The 25,929-nt window shown below is 42.6% G+C and overlaps 1 protein-coding gene across 1 annotated transcript in view; it reads right to left on the bottom strand.

The window, feature by feature from the left end:
* Nucleotides 1-25,929, bottom strand: part of PTCD3 (pentatricopeptide repeat domain 3) — a 1,733,015-nt gene that overhangs the window by 288,481 nt on the left and 1,418,605 nt on the right. Inside the window, exon 19 of the mRNA XM_044063464.1 lies at nucleotides 6,487-6,629. Coding sequence (XP_043919399.1) covers nucleotides 6,487-6,629 — 143 coding nt within the window. The remainder of the gene's footprint in view (nucleotides 1-6,486; nucleotides 6,630-25,929) is intronic.

Here is a 25,929-nt window from a genome sequence, read left to right as displayed (position 1 = left end):
ACATAAAGGAAGGATTGGTCCCTGAGGGACACCCTGTCTGGGTAAAATATGATAAAAGGCTCTACAGCCATGAGGGCCTGTAGCTCTGAAACCCTTCTTGCTGAAGTAATTGGAAGGAGCAAAGCTGTTTTCCATGATAAAAACTTTATATCTGCAGTAGCAGCTGGTTCAAATGGAGGCAGGGTGAGCTTTTCCAACACAAAATTGAGGTCCTATGCAGGAATTGGTGATGATCTGGGAGGCCTTAAATTCTTGGCCCCTCTAAGCAAAGGGTGAGAAAAAATCGGTGGCCCTGTGTTGTAATGAGCTGAGATGGCAGAGGCATGGATTTTTGATGAAAAAGATAGTCCTTTGTCAAGCATCTCAGTCAAGTATTGTAAAATCTAAGGAATATTTGGCTCTGCTGTGTCAGTTCCTTGTGCTTGGTTCCAAGCACAGAATCTCTTCCATTTATCAGCATAAGATTTTCTAGTACTAGGCCTTCTGGCTTCCAAAATGACATCCATCACAGATTTACTGAGAGGTGTTGTTTGAATAACTACATGATCAGCCATGCTGCCAGGTTCAGTGTTTGGAGCTGATTGTGCAGGATCTGATTGTTTTGCTGAGACAGTAAGTGAGGTATTTGAGGCAAGTACCAAGCTGGGAATTGAGACATATTCCTTAGGATTGGATACCAGTGTTGGCGGGACCAGTCCGGGGCAATTAGTATCATTTTTGTTTTTTCTAGTCTGACCTTTAGTAGGACCTTGGGAAGAAGAGGCAGAGGAGGAAAGGTGTAAACTGATAGGTTTTTCCAACTGAAGGATACGGCATCCACTTTCCATGCTTGTGTGTGATAAGTCCTTGTGCAGAATTTGTCCAGTTGATAATTCTGAGGAGAGGCAAATAGGTCTATGTCCAGGCTCCCCCATTTCTTTGTTATCATGCTGAAGACTTGGGGATCCAGTTTCCACTCATGAGGGTCCACAAGGTTTCTGCTTAAGTCGTCTGCCAGAGTATTTTTTTTTCCTGGCAGGAACTGAGTTTGAAGATGTACTTGGTAAGTCAAGACTGTGTCCCCACAACACCATGGCTAGTCTGCAAAGGGGGTATATGAGTGTGTGCCCCCTGCTTGTTTATGTACCACATATAACCATGGTATTGTTCGTCTTTATCAGTAGTTGTCCTGGATGAAGTAAGTCCTTGAAGGCTGTCAGGGCATTTTGAACAGCTAACATCTCTTTTTGGTTGATATGCAGATGCATTTGTTTTGGGATCCATATGCCCTGAATGCATCTTCCCTCCAGGTGGGCCCCCCCATGCACAGTCTGATGCGTCTGTAGTTAAGGTTTGGCTGGCAGGGGGTAGAGTGAAGGACCGTCCCATGTTTTGGTGACATGTCTCTGCCCACCAAAGAAACTCCTGTTGTAGGCAGGGAATGAGAGGAATCATTGTTTCCAGACTGTGACAATGTTGACTTCATAAACTTTTTAGTTACCACTGTAGTTTCCTCATATGCAGTCTTGCATATGGAATAAGTAGAATCGGGATGCCATGAACCCCAAAGCCTGCAGAATTTGTCTAGCAGATAAGTGGGCTTTTGTTGCCATCTGTTTGAAGTAAAAAGTCAGTTGCCTTTGTTTGTCTGGCGTGAGGAAAGCCATCTGGGCAGTTGTATTCAAGCTTGCACCCAGGAATGTTATCTTTTGAAAGGGTACCAGTTGTGATTTCTTTTAGTTTATTGTGTACCCTAGGCATGTTAGAAGCCTTTTCACAAACGCCAGATGCTGATTAAGAATGTCCTTGTTCTCTGCTTGAATGAGACAGTCGTCCAAGTAAGGATATATTTGTATACTTTTTTGTCTGCAAAATGCAATTTGTGCCAGGCACTTTGTAAAGGCCCTGGGCACAGTAGACAAACCAAAGGGCAGTGCAGAGAATTGGTAATGCATAAAGCCAGCCTTGAAACTGAGGTATCTTCTGCAAGATTCCCTTATTGGGATATGCAGGTATGCCTCTTAAGTCTAAAATCACTAGCCAAGAGTTCTTGCCCAGCATGGGCAGAAGCTGCTGCAAAATTAGCATTTTGAATTTTGGAATGTCCAGTAATGTGTTAAAAATTGATAAATCCAGTATTGGATGCCAGGCCTTGTCTTTTCTGGGTACCAAGAACAGCCTTGAGTAAAACGCTTGTCCTTTTTCCTGTTCTGGCACTGGCTGAATAGCGCCCATATCCATGAGGGACATAACTTGTTTCTGTGCCTCTGCTCATTGATTTTTTGGCAGATCTGGCCAACCTTTTGGAATTGACAGAGTGTGGAAGTGGAATCTGTATCCCTAGGATACTATGTTTAATACCCACTTGTCCTGGGTTATTAACTGCCAATTTTGAGCATAAAGTGCTAATTTTCCCCCTAAGGGAGCTGCCAAAAGATAAGTGCTTGGTGATGGCAGAGGGAAGTCACTGAGACTGTTTACTTCAGGGCTGCGTTTTATTTCCTCCAGATCTGGAGGTAGAGGCACCCCATTGCTTTGACCTGTAAGAATCCTGCGACTGGTATCTAGAACCTTTAGGGCACCTGGATTTGCCCTGTGGAGCTCTGTCGGACACAGGAAACGACCAATTTTTTGTAGGCCAGTGTCTACTGAATCTTGGTGGCTGCACTTGTAAGTCTTATATAGTTTGCATAGACTTAGCTTTGTCTTCCATTTTCTTTAAAACCTCTTCTGCCTTAATACCAAACAGAGTATCATGCTGTAAAGGTGCATCCAGCAATTTAGCTTTAACATGATCAGGCAAATTTTGCTCATTTAGCCAGGCATGCCTTCTAATCACAGATCCAGTAACTGCGGCCCTGCAGGAGGCCTCTAAGGAATCAAACCCACATTGCAAAGTATGCTTTCCAACTTGTTTTGCTACATGCAATAATTCCTGCAATGCTTTATTTCTACACATTCAGAAATCAACATTTTCTGTTTCAGTAATCCCATAACATGCTGTTGATACTTAAGCATATGAAACTGGCAGTTTAAGGCCCTAATTGCCAAGGTTGCAGATGTATAAACCTTCCTTCCCCATCTATCCAGTGCCCTGGAATCTCTATCAGAGGGGGGTAGGAATTTTTGCTGTTGAGGCCTTTACACATTTTGGACCCTGTGAAATAAATTTCAGGGTCAGCAGCAGGGTTTTTAAATAAAAATTGGTGTGAGTCAGGAACCCTGTAATATCTGTCTGGCTTGCTAGGAGCCGGAGGTAAGGAGTCTGGAATCAAGCTCGACTCAGAAAACACATCATCCACAATGTCTAAAACAGGAAGCATGGCTAAAGGCCGATGCTGAGGGAGAAGAAGGAAATCCCTAAGCCACTTTTTTGATTCTGAGAAATCTTGACTCTCCCAGTGAAAGTGCTCCCCCAAAGTATGCAAGGTTTCGCCAAAGGAATAATCTTCAGGAGGAGATGCACATGGGATAGATTCCTCTGCATCAGAATCCTCATAGGGTGGTATAGAAAATTCCTGATCAGAAGAGGAATCAGAAGAAATAGAAACCTGATTTGAAGATTCATAATCAGTGTCTTGCCTAGGCCTCTTATCAGGAGGGGGTTGGGAACCCCTGATCAAGGTAATTAGGTCTTCAGCCATTTTGATCATCTGCTTTTTGGGCATAGAGGCCTGAGCACGTGGCTCATGCATCAGTTTTTTAGCTTTAGAAGTTGCTTTTGAAGCTGGCATTGGTTTTATATAGAAATGCTGAGGCCTGAAGACACTCGCAGACACCGGTGCCTGCTCAGCGGCTCTGGACCCATCCGAGGGAGAGACATCTGCGGGAACAATACTTTGAGAATCTCACGGCATGCCGGACTCCACATGGGTCTCGGCAGAAGCCTGCAACTCGAAAGTAGCGGGTATCAGGGGCTGCGAAAGCGCCTCACTGAGTACCAGCGAACTGGCGACTGGCTTAGGAGAAGCTTAGTCGACGGTTTTGGACCTCTATGATCTGTCTTTGTCCTTTTCTTTGTGTTTTTTGTGAACTCCGGTAGTCGGATTGCTATCCGACGACATTTCAGGATAGTTAAATCGGTCCCAAAATATTTTGAAGCAAAGATATACCGACACTTAATAATGCGTTGGCTAAATCTGGCACAAAACCAACAGCTGGGCACGTTATGATCAGGGCCTAGGCAAGGAACACAGTACAAATGGAAATCTTTATGAGCTATTTGCTTCCCACAAGTAATGCAATTATTAACTTTTACTGACATCGGTATGGAGCAAGAAAAAGTTTCCCCAACGGGGTACTTAGTTTTAGTGAAGACGTCGGTTCTGAAACTCGAATTAGAAAATTTCAGGAGTCGCCCGACCGGCACTTGCGAACTGCTTCTGCTTCGGACACCGCACGGCAAGAAAGACTAAATAAAATGGCGTTGGCTGCCTGTTTTATACCCCTGACGACCTGACGTCATGGAAGAAGAGACAGCAACTGATGCAGGACCCAAGACTTTGGAATTCAGGCCAACTGAGGGCAACCTGCCAGCAGATTACCCAAATGCAATGACTGCAACAGTGAAACACGAAGAACATCAGAACTCACAGTATGAAAAAATACAGTTAAACAGCAATGAAATGCAGTAAAATACAGTTAAACAGTAATGAATTGTAGTAGACAGCAATGAAACATAGTTGATCAGTAGATGGCTTTAAAACAGTTGCTCACAATCACATTAACAGACAGCACAAATAAAGCAGCAATTGGGTAGACTACAGTCATCAATTTAATGAGGCTACCAACAAGCAAATAAATAGGCAAACTAAACGCAGTTGAACTCCTAAGCATAAGCAGCAAAATGAAGTAGGAAGACGTGCACGTTTTTTTTTTTTTTTTTTTTTGTAGACAGTGAAAAGACAGAAGATAATAAGAGAAGTCAAGGTTGAGAAGCTAAAGGGGTGGGGGCCTAAGTTCTCACTATAAACAGTAGAATGAGCTAATGTAATGTGACTGGAAGAAGTGTCCAGTATCAACTTTATACTAGAGGCGGGGAACTCAAAGCCACCAAGCTTTAAGACCACAACAGCAGCTGGATGGGTAGGAGGGACAAAAAAACAGCTGCACAGATTTAACAGATACTCAGTAAAACAGAAGGGCAGAAAACAGTTGAAAATAAGTGCTTAGCTTTTTCCAATATCACTGCAGAGCAAATGGCAGAAGGCCAATCTCACTGCAGCTTTAAACAGCTTGAGCAAACAACTACAAACTGGTTTAAAACACTGGCTATTAAAGGCAGAGAAACAGAAACCACTGGAAAGATCACAACAAACCATATAGGACTGATCACTAGACCAGTCTTACACAATGATCATCTCTGTGTCGTGTTTGAAACAGGCTTAATACTGAACATACAGCATGCACAAAAACTGTATACAGGAATATGCTTGCCAAATACATCAATTTTATGTATCAAACTCTGACACAGAAATAATTAACAGAAAACATTCAACAAAATGTTCATAAACAAAAGGCCAAACTGAAGTTTCTGAATGTAGAGTCACCTAGATGCAAGAAACATGTAAAATATTCCATTTAAATAGGTATGCATAACCGATATCTTTATAAACAGCAATTTCAGTCACATCACTAAAAACATGCCAAGGCTTGCAGCTGCAGATATTTTCCCGAAATGCACTGCAAGCAATGGGAGTCTGAGCAGAGGCCTGAGCAGGAGGATGAACAGACTTGGTGGAGGGGCAGGTATTAACCACATGAATGTCAGTTTTTCTACCCAAAAAGGATGCGGGCTTTTGCGTCATGGTCCTACCCTGTGTAGTAGTGACAGGAACACTGACCCTGTTTAGCTAACAGTAACTGCACTATATTACCAGAAAATATCTAGGTGGCCGGGCTGTGGAAGTGGTGACCGTAATGATGTTATAGAACACAGGAATGTAAGTGCAAAACAAAATATACTATCTTTCATCACGGTCAGCCCTTTCCATACCTCAAAATGGGGGTACAAAGTTGATTGCCTGGTACAGATAAAAGGACTGCCACCAGCACTTGGAGCTGGGACTCAAAAGGCAGACAAGGCCTTGCAGTTAAAACCTCTTGCAACAGACCTGCTCCATTAACAGTACTTTGGCATATGAGGCTGACTGTTAAATTTTGCTTAGGTGATCTTCGCTCGTAAAAATTCCAGTCTGTAGAACAGACCGTACTTAGAGGTTAATTTGAAGAAAAAAGTTTTGAGCTCATGGCACCAAACTTGGGTAAAAATCTAATTTCAGCACTTAAAATTTTAACCTCTATGGGTAACCACTTCAGATTTAATAAATACTGTTTTTCAAACATGCACACATGCATTTACATCGATTCGCCCAGCACAAGTAAGGCAAAGATTTACACACATCCCCATTATCCAGTTAAAGTTCATACCCCTTCAGCACTTTTCACTTCCAGAAGTTTACTTAAGGAATAAATTACAAAATCTCTACATAAAGTAAAACAACTTACCAGGCCTCTTCAATTTTTCTTGCCTGTAGAAAGACCTTAGTAATATTCCCCAAAGCACTTGCAGTCCACTCAAGGGAAAACTGACCTCTATCTTGACTCTCATAAGAGGATTTGATGTCTAGGGCACAATCTGCAAAGGATGCCTGCAACTTAATAAAGATATGGTTATGAAATTAAAATTCAAATAAATTTAAAATTGCTACAACTTGCACACTCTTTTCACATTGCCTCTGTACAACAAATATATGGCCATTTATCTAATTCCCCATCGTTCTTTCTCCTTCAATGATGTCTGTACTCACCTGTTTCATTTTCTGCTGCAAGGTTCAGTGCTTAGTTCCCCCTTTCACCTTATTCATGCTCCCTTACGTAACTACTGGCTTATTTATATTAGTGTTTCCTGCAACATTTGTTTAACACGGGTTTAATTTTAATTCCTGAGAAAACTTCCAAGATGGCTGCACAATGATCAACATGTTGATTAGTGCTGATCCAGTGTAAGATCTACAATGGGAAAAACAAGCCAATTATAGCTATTAATTTAAGGAAAATGCAATCACTGGCTAGTAATTACATTGTCTGGATGCCAGCAAAGAAGAAATTTGGAGAAAGAAGAAATCAAACAGTAAAGGTGAAAAAAAATCTGAGAAGAATCTTGCAGGTATTTAGTAAAACAGCACTTCAACTTTCAACTTTGGTACAGGAGAAGGCTTCCAGTAATTTAGTGGGAAAAAAATAGATGTCCTCAGAGGTGTTTAAAATAAGGGGAAACACGAAAGTACTATTGTAAAGTCAAATAAGGCTAGAAAATATAAGCTTTAACTAGCTATTCAGATAACAGATAAAACTGCAAAAATCAGAAGATGAAAAGAAAAAAAAGTCTGACTGAGCATGATGCTTTTCAAACTGCAGTTTCAAAAGCACATATTGAGAGAACAGAGCCTGCAAAGAAAAGAAAAGAAAAAAAAACTGGAAGGAATATCCTGCATTCATTCTGAGTGTAGAAACAAGCAAATATACTATAGCAGCATTAAACTGGGAGGGCCACTTTGTTTAGTTTCTGCATAATAGCTGCACCTGACAAAAGTGTTTCTAGAAAATGAGTACTCACTGTGCAGCAGGCAGACGAGAAGCAAGTTTATCATAGCAATCAGGGAATATAGACAGGTAGGTGTGATATTCAAACTGCTGTATCCAGCTTTCTTACAAACTTTTTCATGAAGGATACAAGACATTTTTGCATGCACAACTGGCCAAGGAAGAAATAAAATGTTTAACCAACAAAGAGCAAGGGCAGACAAATGCAAAACAGAAAGAAAACCAGATACTCAATGCAACTGAGACCAGGGGCAGTCATATGCAAAATAAAGCAGGTCGCCTGCAACTCATGTCCCTGCTTCTATATTGACAAAACTACTCGAAAGTTCTCCAGTCACTCAAAGAGCGTAAGGCAGCAATCAGAAAGCATGATGGCAAAAAAGCCTTGGGCAGGCATCATGCTTTTACAGGTGTTAGATTTTTTTTGTCCTTGAACAATTAGAAACATTTTTTGGGGGACAGGGAAGTTTTCTAAACTTTAAAGAACTTAAAGGGACAATCCCAGGGATTTTTTGTTTTGATTCTGATCTTTGTTTACATTTTCAGTCTGGCTTTCTGGGCATGTCCCAACTTTGCCTGCAGGGGTTGGGGGGGGGGTGCTTACAGGAACCTTCAGAGGTGTTAGGCAGATTCCTTCTCAAATTGCAGTTGTACTCACAACAGCCCTCAGTCATTCATTAGTTTCAACTGTCCTTTTTATCCTCAGAGAAACTAGCTTTTCTGGAATGTTATGATCTGACTTGCTAATACCATGCAGGAAAGCATCTGAGCAGTGTATGGTTGCCACCCATCCCGTTGTCAGCGGGACACTCACGGTTTGAGTCCTCTCATCCCGCGCTCACCAAGCGTGGGACTTTAAAAGTCCCGTTTTTTCCCCTTTGCGCTTCGCATTTTAAATTGCCGTGGAAAAGCCGAAAATACTTCCGTTTTTTCCACGGCAATGTGGCTACATCACCACCCGGACCTGCAGTTAGAGGGATTCTCTGCTAGGTCCGGGTGGTAATGCAGCACATTAATTGGCTGCAGCCATTGTAGGGGGCGGGAACTTCTTCTGAAGAGCCCCATAAAGGTCGCAGCTGTAGAGCACTAAGCTCTATAGCAGCTGCGACAAAAGATCTGATTTTTTTCTCCAGCCGAAGCCAGCATTGAAGCCAGCCCAGCCAGCATTGAAGCCAGCCCAGCCAGCAATGAAGCCAGCCCAGCCAGCCAGGAAAGAAGCAGCAAGGGAGCCAGCCAGCCAGGAAAGAAGCCAGCAAGGGAGCCAGCCAGCCAGGAAAGAAGCCAGCAAGGGAGCCAGCCAGCCAGCCCAGCCAGGAAAGAAGCCAGCAAGGGAGCCAGCCCAGCCAGCCAGGAAAGAAGCCAGCAAGGGAGCCAGCCAGCCCAGCAATAACTGAGTGGCAAGTAGATAATTGCATTTTGTGGCTTTAGTTATTTAAAATGGGAATAGTGTGCTTTATTTAAGTTTTTAATGTTTAGAGGTAGATGGGGATGTAGTATGTAGTATTTACATCTGTGCAGTGGTTATTTTGAGACTTTTGTACTAGTTTAAAATGGGAATATATTGTGGTTTAATTTTTTTAATGTTTAAAGGCAGATGGTGGGTGCAGTATGCAATATTTAAATCTGTGTAGTAGTTAGTTTGATATGTCAGAGTAGTAGTTTTTAAAGATATAAAACCTGAATGTATATGTAATTGTTATTATGCTTGGGGGTATGATTTGGAAGCATTACTTTTAAAAGGCTGAACTGTGTACAGAAGTTGTTTGTTTCTGTTGGGGGGCAGTGAAATATAAACTTAGTGTGACGCATTTCTATTGTCGTAGCTTTTTCTGGGTATTGTCTGTATGCATATAGGAATTGTTTGAGCATAGTTTGTACTTTTTTTGTATGGAAATATGCACTATAATGCTGTTTTCAGGAAGTTACGATATACTGTTTAGGTAATTTTTCCTGTTCCTGCAAGTCCATGTCTATGTGTGTGGTACAAGTCTACATTTTGAGGGGGAATGTTAACAGTTAATGTAATTCATTTATTATTCTAGTAGGTACACGTTGCCAATTTGCCAAAGCTGTTTCAAGATTGTTTTCATTTATACTTGTAAATGTGTGCATTTAATTTATTATGCATTTTTAATAAGGTTAAAATGTACTGTTTTGCTTGTAATGTGAATATGGGTGTGTTACTTTTACTTGGGCCTGTTTATTGCATTGCTGTGCTGGATTAATTGCTATGTTTTGAGGTAAAAGGAGCCCATGGAGTCTGCTGTACATCGTAGTTTGTTACTTCTCTTGCAAGAAGTATTTTTAAAAGTTAAAATGTTTGGACTTTTTTCCCATTTATTTTTTTTTTGTGGATGGATGCTCAGAAGTTAATGCAATGTATTTGAGATTGTGCTAAACCATGTTGTTACAGGGTAGTTTGCGTCTAAGTAGCAAAGTTTTTATTTTGTGTTTTAGTGATGTCTTCAACATACTTATTTACTATTTTCATTATAATCAGATTATGACCAGTGCTGCTGTTGGACATGTTTATTAATAGATCATTGCGCTGTGTAAATTAGTGCCATACATTTCTTAACTGCTGTGGTCAAAAGCTAAATTAGGTCTATGGTATCCACTGTGCATTCTCATTCATTTTACTGTTTTTTGGTTCAGTGAATATGGTTAACTTTTTTGTCTTGTGGGGTGACGTGGGCATGTTCAGTGGTAAAAAATAATGCATTTCATTTTCTACAAGCTGTGTTAATGTTAGTCTTCAATGGCCAAAATGCCCCCTGCATTACCTCATTTACTATTTGACCTTTTTCAAACTGTTTGTAAACTCTTTTTTGCTCCATTCCTCTATTTCGCATGCCAATGTTTTTCTAGCCAGTTCTTTCACATGCCAATGTTTTTCTAGCCATTTCTTTCACATGCCAATGTTTTTCGAGCCAGCTCTTTTACATGCCAATGTTTTTCAAGACAGTTCTTCATGTGCCAATGATTTTTGAGCCATTCTTTTGTGTGCCAAAGTTTTTCTAGCCATTTCTTTCACATGCCAATGTTTTTTGAGCCAGTTCTTTCACATGCCAATGCTTTTCTAGCCAGTTCTTTCACATGCCAATGCTTTTCGAGCCAGCTCTTTCACATGCCAATGTTTTTCAAGCCAGCTCTTTCATGTGCCAATGTTTTTCGAGAGCTCGTGTGCCAATGTTTTTCAAGCCAGTTCTTTCGCATGCCAATGTTTTTCGAGCCAGTTCCTTCTCATGCCAATGTTTTTCAAGCCAGTTTTTGTGTGCCAATGTTTTTTCAAGCCAGTTCTTTCGCATGCCAATGTTTTTCTAGCCATTTTTCACATGCCAGTGTTTTTGAGCCAGTTCTTTCACATGCCAATGTTTTTCGAGCCAGCTCTTTCATGTGCCAATGTTTTTCGAGCCAGCTCTTTCATGTGCCAATGTTTTTTGAGCCAGTTCTTCGTGTGCCAATGTTTTTCTAGCCATTTCTTTCACATGCCAATGTTTTTTGAGCCAGTTCTTTCACATGACAATGTTTTTCTAGCCATTTCTTTCACATGCCAATGTTTTTCGAGCCAGCTCTTTCACATGCCAATGTTTTTCGAGCCAGCTCTTTCATGTGCCAATGTTTTTCGAGACAGTTCTTCGTGTGCCAATGTTTTTTCAAGCCAGTTCTTTCGCATGCCAATGTTTTTCGAGCCAGTTCTTTCGCATGCCAATGTTTTTCGAGCCAGTTCTTTCGCATGTCAATGTTTTTCGAGCCAGTTCTTTCGCATGCCAATGTTTTTCGAGCCAGTTTTTTGTGTGCCAATTAAGCCAGTTCATTTGTGCTGTGCAGCAGTATGTTACTGAACCCTACTAACAGTGTTGGTCAATATGTTGCATATCAGGTAAGTACAGATTCAAGCATGAAGAGAGCAGCAGCTTCATCACAGTCAACCAGCAGCAAGAGAATGTGCAAGTGGCAGGACGTTTGGAAAACAGAATTTGACTGGATCGAGAGATGCAATGATGTCAAAGCATTCTGTAGGTACTGCAAGAGAGAATTTCTAGTGACCCACGGTGGAAGAAATGATGTCGCACGACATGAGGCAACTGAACAACATAAGACTGCCATTCTTCAAGCTAAATCTACTCACCTGATGACAAAGTGGGCAAGGAATGCAAACCTTGAGGGACCAGAACTTAGAATCATTGCAGCAGAAGCCTCTGAGGTTTTCCATGCTATTAAGCACAATATTTCGTATAACAGCTTGGACTGTGCAGTAAAGTTGGCCAGCCAGTTGTACAGTGACTCAGACACTGCAAAGAAACTATCTTGTGGCAGAACCAAGGCTGAAGCCATAGTTGAAAATGTTTTGGGGCCACACTCATTGGAATGCCTCCTGCATGACCTTCAAAAACCAGGTACTTCATTTGCAATTTCATCAGATGCTTCCAACAAGGGGAACATAAAATTATTTCCCCTTGTTGTGAGGTATTTTTCTAAAGAAGAAGGGGTGGTGAATGGCCTTTTGGACTTCTATGAAGACCCTGATGAACTGGCACAGGCTATTTCACAGCAAATTTCCAACATTATGGGAAGGCATTCCTTGCCCTGGAACCATATTTCAGCTTATGGGGCTGATAATGCCAGTGTGAACTATGGGAAGAAATCTGGTGTGTATACCAGATTAAAACAAAAGTGCCCATCACTCCAGAAAGCTAACTGTGTTGCCCATATCATTCACAATGCAGCCAAAAAAGCTGCAGCACAACTACCATACGATGTGGAAGCATTTGTAATGAGACTTTTCAGCCACTTTTCTGGTTCTGCCACAAGGACCAGAGACTTGAAAGACTTCTTTGAGTTTTGTGGCATGGAATTTGAGAGTCTGTTAAGACATGTGCCAACAAGGTGGCTGTCACTACTCCCAGCCATTGAAAGAGTAGTGAAAAATCTACCAGTGCTCCAGTCCTATTTCCTCTCTCAGGGAGAAGAGGAGACCCCCCCCGGCAAATATGGCAGTACTTTTCAGGTAATGAGCATGGTGAGAATGAATTGCCTACACTGCCCCAGTACTATCTGCACTTTCTCTGTGCTGTTCTTGTTGATTTTAATGAACATATAAGTACATTAGAAAAATCAGCACTTACTGCCATGGAAACTTTTTGTGTATTGGTCTCTCTGAAGCAAAAACTGCAGGCAAGAGCTGAAGGTGCTTTCTTTGGAGGGAAACTTAGGGCATTTATGAGCACATTAGACAGCACTTCTGCTAACAAACTGAAAAGAGACTTTATTGTGTTCTTGAAGACAGCAGTGAAATACCTGGAGCAGTGGTTTGATTATACTGAAAGCAACTACTTGTTTACACTATCTAAATTATCTTTAAATGAGCCCTTTGCCTTCAGTGACTTGCTGAATGTGACCACTGCCCTGAGTCTGCAGGATGTAGATGAAGATTACCTTTTTAGGGACTACTTGGCAATTAGGCCCTCTCTCGAACAGTTATGTAACACAAGCTTGACCCCAGGAGAGAAGTGGCTGAAGCTTTTCAAAGAAGGGCCTGAACTGACTACACTCTATCCGGTAATTGCTAGGGTTTTATCTATACCACCCTCAAACGCATTTGCAGAAAGAGTTTTTTCATTGGTGAAAGGTAAATGGACAGATGTGCGAAACCGATGTAGTGTGGACTTGTTAAAAGCTGAACTAATGATGAGTGTAAATTACCGGATGAAATGTTGTGACTTTTACTCAAATATTATTTCAAATCGAGCCCTTCTTCAAGCCATAAAATCAAATTCAAAATACACTTTAAAAAAAAAGTGATTTGTACTAGGGTGCAGTTCGTAATTTTGTGTTTTTCTTTGTTTAGCATTAATTTGTACTAGGGTATGTAGTTTTGTGTTCTTTGCTTTAGCTTTAATTGACAGTCTTAATTTTATACTTGGCTTCTATGTGGTATGTAGATTTTTTAAGTTTTCTTTCTGAATAGCAATGGATGGTTTATGAATTTTACTTTTTAAATAAACAAGTGTCTGTTTAATGAGTAGTGTGTTTTTAATTCCTTTAAAGTTTATTGTTACAACTGATTAGTGTGTGTGCAGTAATAGTTCACTTCATTTAAATGGTTTGAGTTTTCAGTATGCTGTAATGTCACAATGTTGCATCCATAACTAATACTGCATCTCCTTTAACAACTCTGGTGATGTCGTGGTGGGGGTGTGGCCAGTGTCATGGTGGCCACACCCCTATCCTGTTGACCACACCCCCATGTCCCACTTTGCCCTTGTTAAAAGGTGGCAACCCTGGAGCAGCGAAAAGTTAAAACATTGGTAAACAAGTTTTCAGTTAATTTCATTTCAAATTTTATTTTGTGCTGAATTCTAAATGCTAGCTAACTACAATTATTTTATGACACAAATGCCCTAGCTTCTGTAGAAAGTATCTAAAAGATGCAAGTTTCAAAGAGAAGTAGAAACGGTCTTGTTTTCATATTCAAATTGATCTCTGAATACTAGCCAAGTGTGATGGTTTTCTTACCTGCTAATAGCTCTGTAAAAAGGCACATGCCTCCTAATACAGGGTGCAAACATGAGTAGATAGTCTTCATTTCCTTTTGTTTTGTAGTCTACATTGCTCATATAAACTCAGAAAGCTGCTAGAATAACACAAGTTGTGTTATCGTGCATTTTCCGAAGGATAAGAAGTCTGAGATCAAATATGTCATTATTTAGTGGCTTTAATCTTCATTGATTTGTAGGAAAACTGCAAATTTTATGAAGAACAGACAAGAAACATCAGATGAAAATTTGAGCATTCTGCAAAAATCTGGACAGTAGAGAGGTATGACACACTCATCCATTCCTTTAATTTCATATTTTATTTTGTGCTGCTCTTATGCATTTCCTGCTATACATACTACATGTTGGTGATTTATTGGTTGCACTGTATGACATGCTCTTAAGCAGTTTTATTTCTCTTTCTACCTTACAACTGTATGCATTTCTACTTGAGTCCACTGTTATCTGTAGACAAGTAACTGAATGATATTGTGTTTTCGTTTGTCATCATTCTGTCTGTATTGCCTGAGTGGCTAATTCCCTGTCTGACCATCCTTAGTCATAGATGACACTTTTCCAGCTGTTGTTGCTGTTCCAGGTTACTCACAAGAAGGCAACGTCAGGTTCATAGGTAGTTACTAGGCTATTGGCCCTGGGGCCTATACAAGTCCAGCCAAAAAGGTACCCTGGCTTTTGCCACCCAAGAAAATTATTTTCCTGTGCCACGGTCGAGCAGAGCTACAGAGGTGATCCCCGGGTTGAATTTCCTATTTCCCATCCAATCATCAAGATTTTTCTTGAAGGATTTTCTGACTACTGTGGCAATGTGATTATCAAAGGAGAGACTACTCTCCACCTGTGTTCCAAGGTCTCTTATCACACGTTCGGTGTTAAGTATACTACTGCTTATGTTGTAGTTCATGGGTACAGAGTTTTTACCAAAGGGGATGACAATGCACTTTTTGGCATTGAGCTTGAGGCCATGGCTTTGACACCAGGCATCTGTCTCAGTGAGGACCTTTTGTAGGATGTCCACATTGTTAGGAGTTTCGGTTATGGCTCCTAGTTTGCAGTCATCTGCAAACTTCGTTAGCCAAAGACATTCTGTGTTAGCCTGTACTTGAGAAGTAGATACTAAACAGGAGAGGACCCAGGACTGAACCCTGTGGTACTCCACTTGTCACTGTTCTGAAGTCGGATTTGGAGTCTGCTACTTTCACAGTGTGGGTTCTGTCAGTGAGCCAGTTGGCAACCAATCTTGTGACATAGGGATTTATGCCTAGTTTAGTGAGTTTATCTGTAATTCCAGAGTGGGGGATGGTGTTGAAAGCCTTGGCACGATCTAGATAGGCTGTGTGCACCACCTTACCCTTGTCTACAGCTTTGGTGACTGCTTCAAAGAAGTCTATCAGGTTTAGGAGACATGATCTGCCTTTTACAAACCCGAACTGGGTGTGATCCAGAGTTTGGAGATTGCCAGTGTCTTTGTTTATAAGTTCCATGATGATACGTTCCATGGCCTTGCAGACCAGGCTCATCAGGCTAATGGGGCGGTAGTTCCCGCGGTCCGTGGTGGCTCCCCCCCTTGTGGAGTGGGATATAGGTTGCTGTGCGCCACAAAGCCTGAGGTGAGGCTATGATTGAACATGGTACTTAGGTGGGGTGCCAGTTCGTTCTGTAGTTCATGTAGAAAGCAGCCTGGGATGTTGTCTGGTCCCATGGATGCTGTGTTCTTGGCTTTGGAGACTGTGTTTTTTACCTGTGCAGCCGTGATTACAGGAACTTTGCATTCTTCCGGTATAGAGACAGACTCTTTAGGGGGTGAGAGGGGGGTAAAGTTAGCACTGAACCTATATGCCAGGATGTTGGCAATATCAGTTGGGTCTGTATATTTAGTGCCATTGTGCTGTAACTCAGAGCAGATCTGAGTGTTGTCATTGAGATTCTTGACATAGCTATTGAATGCTTTGTGGTTGTCTTTAGAATCAGTAGTGATTTTGTTTTTGTAACTAGCTTTGGAGGATTTTATTAGGGATTGCAGCTTCTTACTGATCCTGACCAGAGAGCTCCTCCACTCGTGGGATTTTACTCTCTTTTGCAGGAGTTTCTTCCTTCTGTTGTACAGTTTTTGTTTATGGCAGGGGACCACCAGACTGGCTTCCTTTTTTGGAGGATAACGTCTTGGTTCTGTTTGGGAAAGCATGAACCATGCAATCATGTAAGTGCTTATTAAGTGCAATTGTGTAGGATTCAGTAGTCGTAACTGCCTAAGTCCATCTGCATGGGTGTCATGAAGTTCACCACTTCTGTCTTAAGAAGCATGAAGTTGGCTTTGGAGAATTTTTTTACCATGGTTTCCTTAATGAGGGGTGAAGGCAGGATGTGGATATCTAGGGTAATTAGCTTATGGTTGGATCGGACCAATGAGGCGTTGACTTCAGGTGTGGAACACCGGTCACTCATATTGGTAATTACTTGATCTAGGATATTGTTGCCCCTGGTGGGGGTGTGGATAAGTTGATCCAGGGCATTGGAGTTTATGAATTCCAGAAAGCGTTGAGCGAAGGAGTTGGTACATGAGTAGTTTTCCCAGTTAATGGTGGGGTAGTTGAAATCGCCCATTATTAGGGTGTTTGGTTGAACCTTAATATTTTTCAGTACATCAAGAAAAGAGGAGTGGGAATCCTGGGGCATGGTGGTGATCTGTAGCAAGCTACAATTTGGATTGCAGTTTTGCCCAGAGTTAGTTGTACTTGGATAACCTTGGCTGCATTATGCTGAGCAACTAGTCTGGAGGTGTGGATATCCTTAATGAATATGGACACACCTCTGCCTTTGGTGTTCCGGTCCAGGTTACATGGCCGAAAAGTGTGGTATGAGTTATAGCCTGGTAATGCAGGGGTGCTCTCTGGAGTCTTGAACCAGGTCTCAGTCACTGCACAGATATCGATGTTCTCCATTTTAAGGAGTGCCTCGAGCGAGTGCATTTTGAGATTTAGACTTCTAGCATTGAGTAGCATCACCCTCAGTTTTTGCTTGCCTTTTCCTGTTACGGTGGTGAATTTGTCATTTGAACCTTGCCTAAAAAAGGCACTATAGGGGCGGCAAGAACCTTAGCCAGTATCTGGAATCCCAGGGGTGACAGGTGCAGGCCATCTTTACTAATTTGTTTAATTTGCAGAGATCCAAAATGGGCCTCCAGTCCCCTGTTCATTTTGGCACTAAAAAGAATCTTGATTAAGACTCTTTTGTCTAGCAACTTTTGAATTTCTAGAGTTGCTTGATCCCTTTGACTGAGTGGAACATCTGTGGAGTTCTTTATGTTTGGGATGGGAAGAGAAAAAAGTATGGAGTAGCCTCTAGATATGATACTTTGTACCCACTTGTCTTGTGTTATTTCCAGCCAGGCTTCTGGGTACAAAGATAATTGACCCCCAACTGCCTCCAGAGATGGACAGATGGGCCTCCCTTTATGTGCGCTGAAAGGGCCTATCATGGAAAGAATCCCTGTTGCCCTGATTTTGGAGACCCCCCCCCTCTGCTGCGTGGATGGTGTCTTCCATTCATACTTCCCCCTCTGCCCCTAGAGGAAGAGTCACCACGTGTGTCCTGAAAAACTCTGTGGGATTTACAGAACCACATCTTTCCTCCCTTCTGGCCTTTTGGATAAGGTCTAGAAGGTATGGAAAAGTGGACTCCCATGGCATAGAGAGTTTTCCCTTCTTGCTCACACCTGGTTAGTGTCCCCTTAACTTTTGGCCTGAACAAAGTCAAACCATCAAAAGGGGTGTTAGTAAAGGAAGATTTAAAGGGTTCTACAAAGTCACACAAGTGCATCCAGGAATGTCTCCTTAGGGAAATTCCTGAACCCGCTGCTCTCCTCGCTCCATCTGCTGCATAAGATATGAGCCTCATGGAGGAGTTGACCACAGAATTTAAGGTGGAGAGCTGAGAGGAAACCTTGTCTGATACCCCTGCAGCTACTGCACCTTGGAGAGCATCTCCTAGTTCCACCAGGAGATCTCTTTGTAGCCTAGTAAAATGCGTCAGATAATTCAGCGATCTGAGTGCAAATGTAACTGAAGAAAACATGCGCTTCCCATATCTGTCCATTGTATGAGACTCCTTGTTCGGTGGACAGACAGACGAGGATGTTTCAGAAAGTTCCTTTTTGGTGGCTGCTGCCACCACCACAGCATCTACAGGGACACCCTTAGTCAGGAATTCTTTATCAGAAGGGGCTGTGATGAAGTAATTTGGCCTCCGAGGGACAGGTTCCACTGCGTCTGGAGACTCCCATGCCTTTTTGTTAACTAGATCCATAAGTTCATCAAAAGGCAGAGACAATCAAGTGGCTGAAGGGTGAGACCCAAAGGCCTTCAGGTAAACAGACTCCTCATCAGAAGGGTTTATGGGCTTCCAGCCACCTCTTTGCTTAAGTATTTCTAGGATGTCTGCAAAGAAGACATCCTCAGAGGGCGACCGTGGAGACCTTTCTGACTCGAGGTCTGTGTCACAGATGACTGACTCCTCTGGGGAGTCTAAATGCTTCCTCTTGCAGAATCTGATGTTCTTCGTGTTTCACTGTTGCAGTCATTACATTTGGATAATCTGCTGGCAGGTTGCCCTCAGTCGGCCTGATTAACAAAGTCTTGGGTCCTGCATCGGTTGCTGTCCCTTCTTCCATGGCGTCCGGTCATCAGGGGTATAAAACATGCAGCCGATGCCATTACATCAGTCTTTCTTACCGTTCAGTGCCCAAAGCAGAAGCAGTTTGCAAGTGCCGGTCGGCCGACTCCTGAAATTTTCATTTTCATGTTTCAGAACCGAAGTCTTCAACTAAAAGCTAAGCACCCCGTTAGGGAAACTTTTTCTTGCTCCTTACCGATGTCAGTAAAAGTTAATAATTGCATTACTTGTGGGAAGCAAATACCTCATAAGGATTTTCATTTGTACTGTATTCCTTCCCTAGGCCCTGACCACGACGTACCTTGTTGTCAGTTTTGTGCTTTATTTGATCAGCTCACTATCTTGTCGTCGGTACATTTTTGCTTCTAAATATTTTGGTTCTCTGTTTAATTATCCAGAAATGACGTTGGTTAGCCATCCGACTACCGGAATACAGAAAAAAATGCAGAGAAAAAGACAGAGACAGGCCGTTGAGGTCCAAAGCTGCCGACAATGCTTCTCCTAAGCCAGTCACCAGTTCGCCGGTACTCAGTGAGGCGCTTTCGTAGTCCCAGATTACCGCTACTTCAGATTTGCAGGCCTCTACTGAGACCCATTTGGAGTCCGGTATGCCGCGAGATGCTTCACCTATGGAACCTGCAGATGTCTCTACCTTGGATGGGTCTGGAGCCGCTGTGCAGGCACCAGCTTCTGAGGGTGTATTCAGGCCTACAGATTTGCATATTAAACTGACTCCACCTTCAATACTAAGGCCTAAATCTCAATCTATGTCTAAAAAACCAACGCCCATGCTACATGTTTAGGCCTCTATGCCTAAAAAACAAATGATCAAAATGGCTGAAGACTTAATTACTCTAATCAGGGGTAGTCAACCCCCCCCCCTTCTAAGAGGCCTAGGGCTGAGCTTGACTATGAATCTTCTGAAGAGGACTCTGTTTCTTCTGACTCTTCTAATGACCTTGATTTGTCTATACCTACTTATGAGGATTCTGATGCAGAGGATTCCATTCCCTCTGCCCCCCCGAGGACTTTTCTTTTGGGGAAACTTAAGTCAGGAATTTTCTGAATCCAAAAAGAGGCTTAGGGATTTCCTTCTTCTTCCTCAGCATAGGCCTTTGGCTATACCTCCTGCACTAGACATTGTTGATGATGTGTTTTCAGAATCCAGTGTGGCCCCTGATTCCCTGCCTCCGGCCCCTAGTAAACCAGACAGATACTACAGGGTTCCTGAGTCCCACAAATTCCTTTTCAAAAATCCTGTTGTGGACCCTGAAACCATTTCTCAAGGGCCCAAGGGCATTAAGGCCTCTACTGCTAAAAATCTTACCCCTTCTGATAGAGACTCCAGGGTGCTGGATAGATGGGGTAAAAAGGTTTATACTTCTGCAACCTTGGCAATCAGGGCTTTAAACTGTCAATTTTATATGCTAAAATATCAAAAGCATATCATGGGACTGCTTAAACAGAAAATTGTGTTGATTTCTGACTGTGTGGAAAATAAAGATTTACAGGATTTATTGCATTCAGCTGAACAAGTTGGAAAACATACTTTGCAATGTGGTTTTGATTCTTTAGAGGCCTCTTGCAGGGCTGCTGTTACTGGGTCTGTGCTTAGAAGGCATGCTTGGCTTAAGGAGCAATCTCTGCCTGATCATGTTAAAGCAAAACTGTTGGATGCTCCTTTGCATCAGGACCATCTGTTTGGCAATAAGGCTGAAGAAGTTCTAAAAAAGATGGAAGATAAAGCTAAATGTATGCAAACTGTGAAAGATTTCTTACAAGTGCAACCTCCAACATTTAGTAGGCACTGGCCTACTAAGAACTGGCCCTTTCCAGCTCCTTCCAGATCCACTCAAGCCAAACCCAGACACTCCAACAGAACCAGGTTTCAGTCCCAAGGGACTCTCAGAACTAAGCAATGGGGTGCTTCCACTTCCAAATCTGGAAATAACAAGACACCACCCTATGGTAAACAGTCTCAATGACTTTCCTTTAAAATTACCAAGCACTTACCTCTCAGCCACCCCTTTGGGGGGAAAACTGGCTCTTCATGCAAAAAACTGGCATCTTATAACCCAGGACAAATGGGTTTTAAATATAGTGTCCCAGGGATACAGATTTCATTTCCACACGTTGCCAACTCCAAACGGGTGGCCAGACCTGCCCCCAAATCAGTGGTCAGAGGCTCAGAATCAAGTACTTTCCCTCCTAAACATGGGGGCTATTCAACCAGTACCAGAAGAGAAAAGGGACAAGGTTTCTATTCCAGATTTTTCCTGGTGCCCAGTAAAGACAAATCATGGCGTCCAATTCTGGACCTGTCTACTCTAAACACCTTTCTGGACATTCCAAAATTCAAGATGTTGACTCTTCAACAGTTACTTCCTATGCTAGGCAAGGATGCCTGGTTGGCAACTTTAGATTTAAGAGAGGCTTACCTGCATATCCCAATCAGGGAATATTGCAGAAAATACCTACACTTCAAAGCAGGCTACTTGCATTATCATTTATCTGCGCTGCCGCTTGTCTACTGCGCCCAGGGTATTCACAAAGTGCCTGGCTCCAGTAATTGCATTTTGCAGGCAAAGAAATATTCAAATATATCCATACCTGGATGATTGTCTAATTCAGGCAGAAAACCAGGCCATACTTTTAAAACATCTGGCGTTTGTAAAAAGGGTTCTAACTTGTCTAGGGTACACCATAAACGAAAAGAAATCACAACTGATACCCTCTCAAAAAATTACATTCCTGGGTGCAAGCTTGAATACATCTGCCCAGATGGCTTTCCTCATGCCAGAAAAGCAAATTCATTTGGTGACTTACTTCAAACAGGTGGCCACAAAAACTCTGCTATCTGCAAGACAAATACTGCAAGCCTTGGGGTTCATGGCCTCCTGCATTCTTCTGATTCCATATGCAAGACTGCATATGAGGAAACTTCAGTGGTACTTAAAAAGTTTATGGAGTCAGCATTGTCACGGCCTGGAAACAATGATTCCTATCATACCTTGCCTACGCCTGGAGTTCCTATGGTGGGCAGAGGCCTGCCACCAAAACAAGGGACTACCACTCACACCACCCCCTGACACCCAAACCCTAACTACAAACGCATCAGACTATGCATGGGGGGCTCATCTGGCAGGGAAGTGCTTTCAGGGCAAATGGAGCCCAAATCAAATGCATCTACATATCAATCAAAAAGAAATGCTAGCTGTACAGAATGCTCTGACATCCTTCAAGGACTACCTTAATCCAGGACAACTAATGGTAAAGACAGACAACACCACAGTTATGTGGTACATAAACAAGCAGGGGGGTACACATTCCTACCCCCTCTGCAGACTAGCCATGGCATTGTGGAACATGGCCTTGAGCTACCAAGTACAACTACAAGCTCAATTTCTACCAGGAAAGCTGAATATTCTGGCAGACAAAGCAAGCAGAAATCCCATGGACCCACACGAATGGAAACTGGCACCACAGATTTTCAATATGTTGACAAGCAAATGGGGGAGCCCAGACATAGATCTTTTTGCCTCACCCCAGAACTACCAGTTGAACAAATTTTGCACAAGAACTCCTCACAAAAAAGCCTGGAAGGTGGATGTGCTGTCCTTCAGCTGGAAAAACCTATCAGTCTATGCCTTTCCCCCTCTGCCTCTGCTCTCCAAAGTTCTGTTAAAAGTCAAACAGGACAAACCAAAAATGATTTTGATTGCTCCAGACTGCCCACACCAACACTGGTACCCACTCCTGTGCAGTGTGTCACAAATTTCTCCATGGCACCTGCCTCAGACACCTACCTTACTGTCTCAGCAGGAGAACCAAATCCTGCACCCTCAGCTCCCAACATTGAATCTTGCAGCTTGGCTAATCATTTAAATTTCCCCTTAGCATCCCTCAGCAAACCTGTGATGGATGTCATTTTGGAGGTGAGAAGACCTAGCACTAGAAAATCTTATGCTGACAAATGGAAAAGATTCTGTGCCTGGAATCAATCTCAAGGGATGAGCACACCAGCACCCAGTTTATCTGAGATTTTGCAATACTTAACTGAGATGCTTCAAAAGGGCCTGTCTTTTTCCTCCATTAAAATCCATGCCTCAGCCATTTCAGCTCATTACAACACAGAACCTCCCCTCTTCTCTCACCCTCTGCTCAAGCAGTACCTCAGAGAGGCCAAAAACCTGAGACCACCCAGGAGAGCACCATCCCCTGCATGGGACCTTAACTTTGTATTGGAGAAACTCACTCTGCCTCCTTTCAAGCCAGCTGCTACTGCAGACTTAAAATTTCTTTCTTGGAAAACAGCCTTCCTTTTAGCAATCACTTCAGCTAGAAGGATATCTGAATTACAGGTCCTTATGGCAGTGGAGCCTTTCATCATCTTTCATGCGGACAGGGTGTCACTCAGGACCAATCCATCCTTCATGCCCAAGGTGGTATCCAGTGTGGCTCTTAATCAGTCCATTCATTTGCCAACTTTCTTTCCCAATCCACAGAACAAGGGAGAGCGGATTCTGCATTCATTGGATGTACACAGACAACTTAGATTCTGCTTGGACAGGACTAAATCTCAAAGAAAATCTGAACAACTGTTGGTAGCATTTGCTGCAGGGGCAGAGGGAAAGGCTTTTTCAAAACAAACCATTTCTAAATGGATAAGCCATTGCATTCATTTCTGCTATAAGCACCATGGAAAACCTATCCCCAGGGGATCAGATCTCATTCCACCAGGGCTGCATCTACTTCTACATCCTTTCTTAGAGGTGTTCCTACCAGGGATATTCTAGAAGCTGCTACCTGGAGTTCAGTTCATACTTTCACCAAGCATTATCACTTACCAGTTTTCTCTAAATCTAGAGCTGGCTTTGCCACTGCTGTTTTGCAGGGCCTTATAGCTGGTTCTAATGCTGTATAAATCCATCCTCCCAACCATAGCTTTGGGAATCTACCCAAATGTACTGACTGCAACAGTGAAACATGAAGAACATAGTACAGTTGTGTACATTTACCATAAATGTAGATGTTCGAGTGTATTCACTGTTGCAGTCCTGGTTACCCTCCTTCCAGCCCCCTGTTTTTCTCTTACTATACCTCTACTTTCTTTTACTATGCTTAAAAGCCTTTTTGGTGTATTTGCTTTTGTTTGGAGGTATATTTTTGTGTTTTTAATTACATATATATTTTTCTCCCCATTTGGGGGGCACCTGACATCTGCGGCAAGAAAAACTGATGTAATGGCGTCGGCTGCATGTTTTATACCCCTGACAACCTGACATCATGGAAGAAGGGACAGCAACCGATGCAGGACCCAAGACTTTGTTAATCAGGCCGACTGAGGGCAACCTGTCAGCAGATTACCCAAATGTAATGGCTGCAACAGTGAATACACTCGAACATCTACATTTATGGTAAGTGTACACAACTGTACTTTACAAGGGACCTCTTCAGAAGGGTATTCTGGAGAGGTTTTGGAAGAGAGGGGTTCACCCAATGGGGTACCCTGAGGCCTAGGGTCTCCACTAGTCTGTGGATGGTGTGGTGCAGAGATGGACACTGGTGCCTTAGGGGGAGGAATGTTGGAACCCCTGAGTGGAGCTGTCTGAGGAGACAGCACTCTCATCAGCTCGAAAGCCTCCCTCCCTTGATCCAAAGATACCTCTGGCACCGAAGAGCCAGAAGAGATCCCCGGAACCAAGGGTTTAGCTTTTCAGCTGATGTAGGAGCCAAGCTCATCTGCACCAAAGCCCAGAGACAAATGTCCAATCCGCCTTCCCTCCAGATCCAACCACAGAGCATTCATTCCTAGACTTCTCGGATGGAACCAAGGATGTCAGAGCAGACGTCGGGTCTGAGGATGCCAGGATGGTTCTCGGCACTGATGATGCCAGGATGGTTCTTGGCACTGATGGTTTCACAATAACTGGTTCCAGCCATTACGGCTCCAAGGTCCCAGGTCGGCTCGGAGGAGGAATCAATGTCAATGGGGAAGTCCTGTCTGGCTCCAAATCACTCTGGGTTGGAGCCGAGAGGAGTTTGGCCAGTGCCGATGTATATAGAAATCTACGCACCACCCTATCCACATTGTCGTCTGAAAGACTCCTGGAGGACTTAGAGGAAAGAGTAGGGGATCTGATAGTTTGCAAAATAGGGGACCTAAAAACAGGAGTAACTGGCTCCAATTCTGGGGACCGGCTCCTTAGTTCGAACTCTACTGGCACCAAAACAGTTGGCACCGATGAAATAGATTTTGTCGGTTCAGTAGTCGTCAGAGCCAGAGATACAACTTTGCTAAATTTTTTTACAGGCTCCGATTGCCCTAAAGAGGGAGAAGATCTCTTGGTGGATTTGTCCGATTTTGCTGAAGGTGATTTCACTGATCTTGAAGTGCCTGGACCTTCTTCTAGAGATTCTTGGAAAGGGGACTTCAGTAAGCCTCTCACAATTTGTTTCTTCTTTCTAGCAGTACTCTGGAGCTGACTGAATGACATATTGAACATGACTCTTGAAGATGCACTGCTTCCAGACAGTAGACACAAACAATATGGGAATCAGTTGATGACATCTTTTGGCTGCATTTACCACATTTTTTGAAGCCCAAAGTATTAGTTTCCTTATGCTCCTTGGACATGTTCAAAATCACAGTCTGCACACAAGAGCAAATCAACAACAACAACTACTTAACACACTAAACACCTACAATATAATATATAAAATATCAAACTTTTTTTTTTTTGGGAGAAACTTCAACAAACAAGAGGAAGGAAAGAAGTTAGGTAGCCCTTTAACAAAAATGGGCAGCTGCAGCCCTTTAACCTAAGTGGGCTGACACTCCTTTTGTTTTAACAATAAGATTAACTATTTAAAGATTTCAAGGGTATCAACAATAAACAATAGCAAAATGGCCTCTAACTAAAAACAGGCAGTGGTAGCCCTCTAACTTAAATGGGCTAACGCCCTTTCTTTTTTAAATCAGAGTAAACTAGATATGAACCTCAAAAATGTTAACAACAGTAATAGTAGGAAAACCCTTTAACTAAAATGGGCTTATGTGATAGAAATTTAACTGGGACGGGGAGGAAACAAAGGCCTAAGAAAGAAAAATGACAGC

This window comes from Protopterus annectens, chromosome 2.part1, assembly GCF_019279795.1.
Source record: "Protopterus annectens isolate FY-2018-M chromosome 2.part1, PAN1.0, whole genome shotgun sequence".
Classification (NCBI taxonomy): Eukaryota; Metazoa; Chordata; order Ceratodontiformes; family Protopteridae; genus Protopterus; species Protopterus annectens.
The sequence above is the reverse complement of the archived record's forward strand: the minus strand, read 5'-3'. Positions and strand labels throughout refer to the sequence as shown.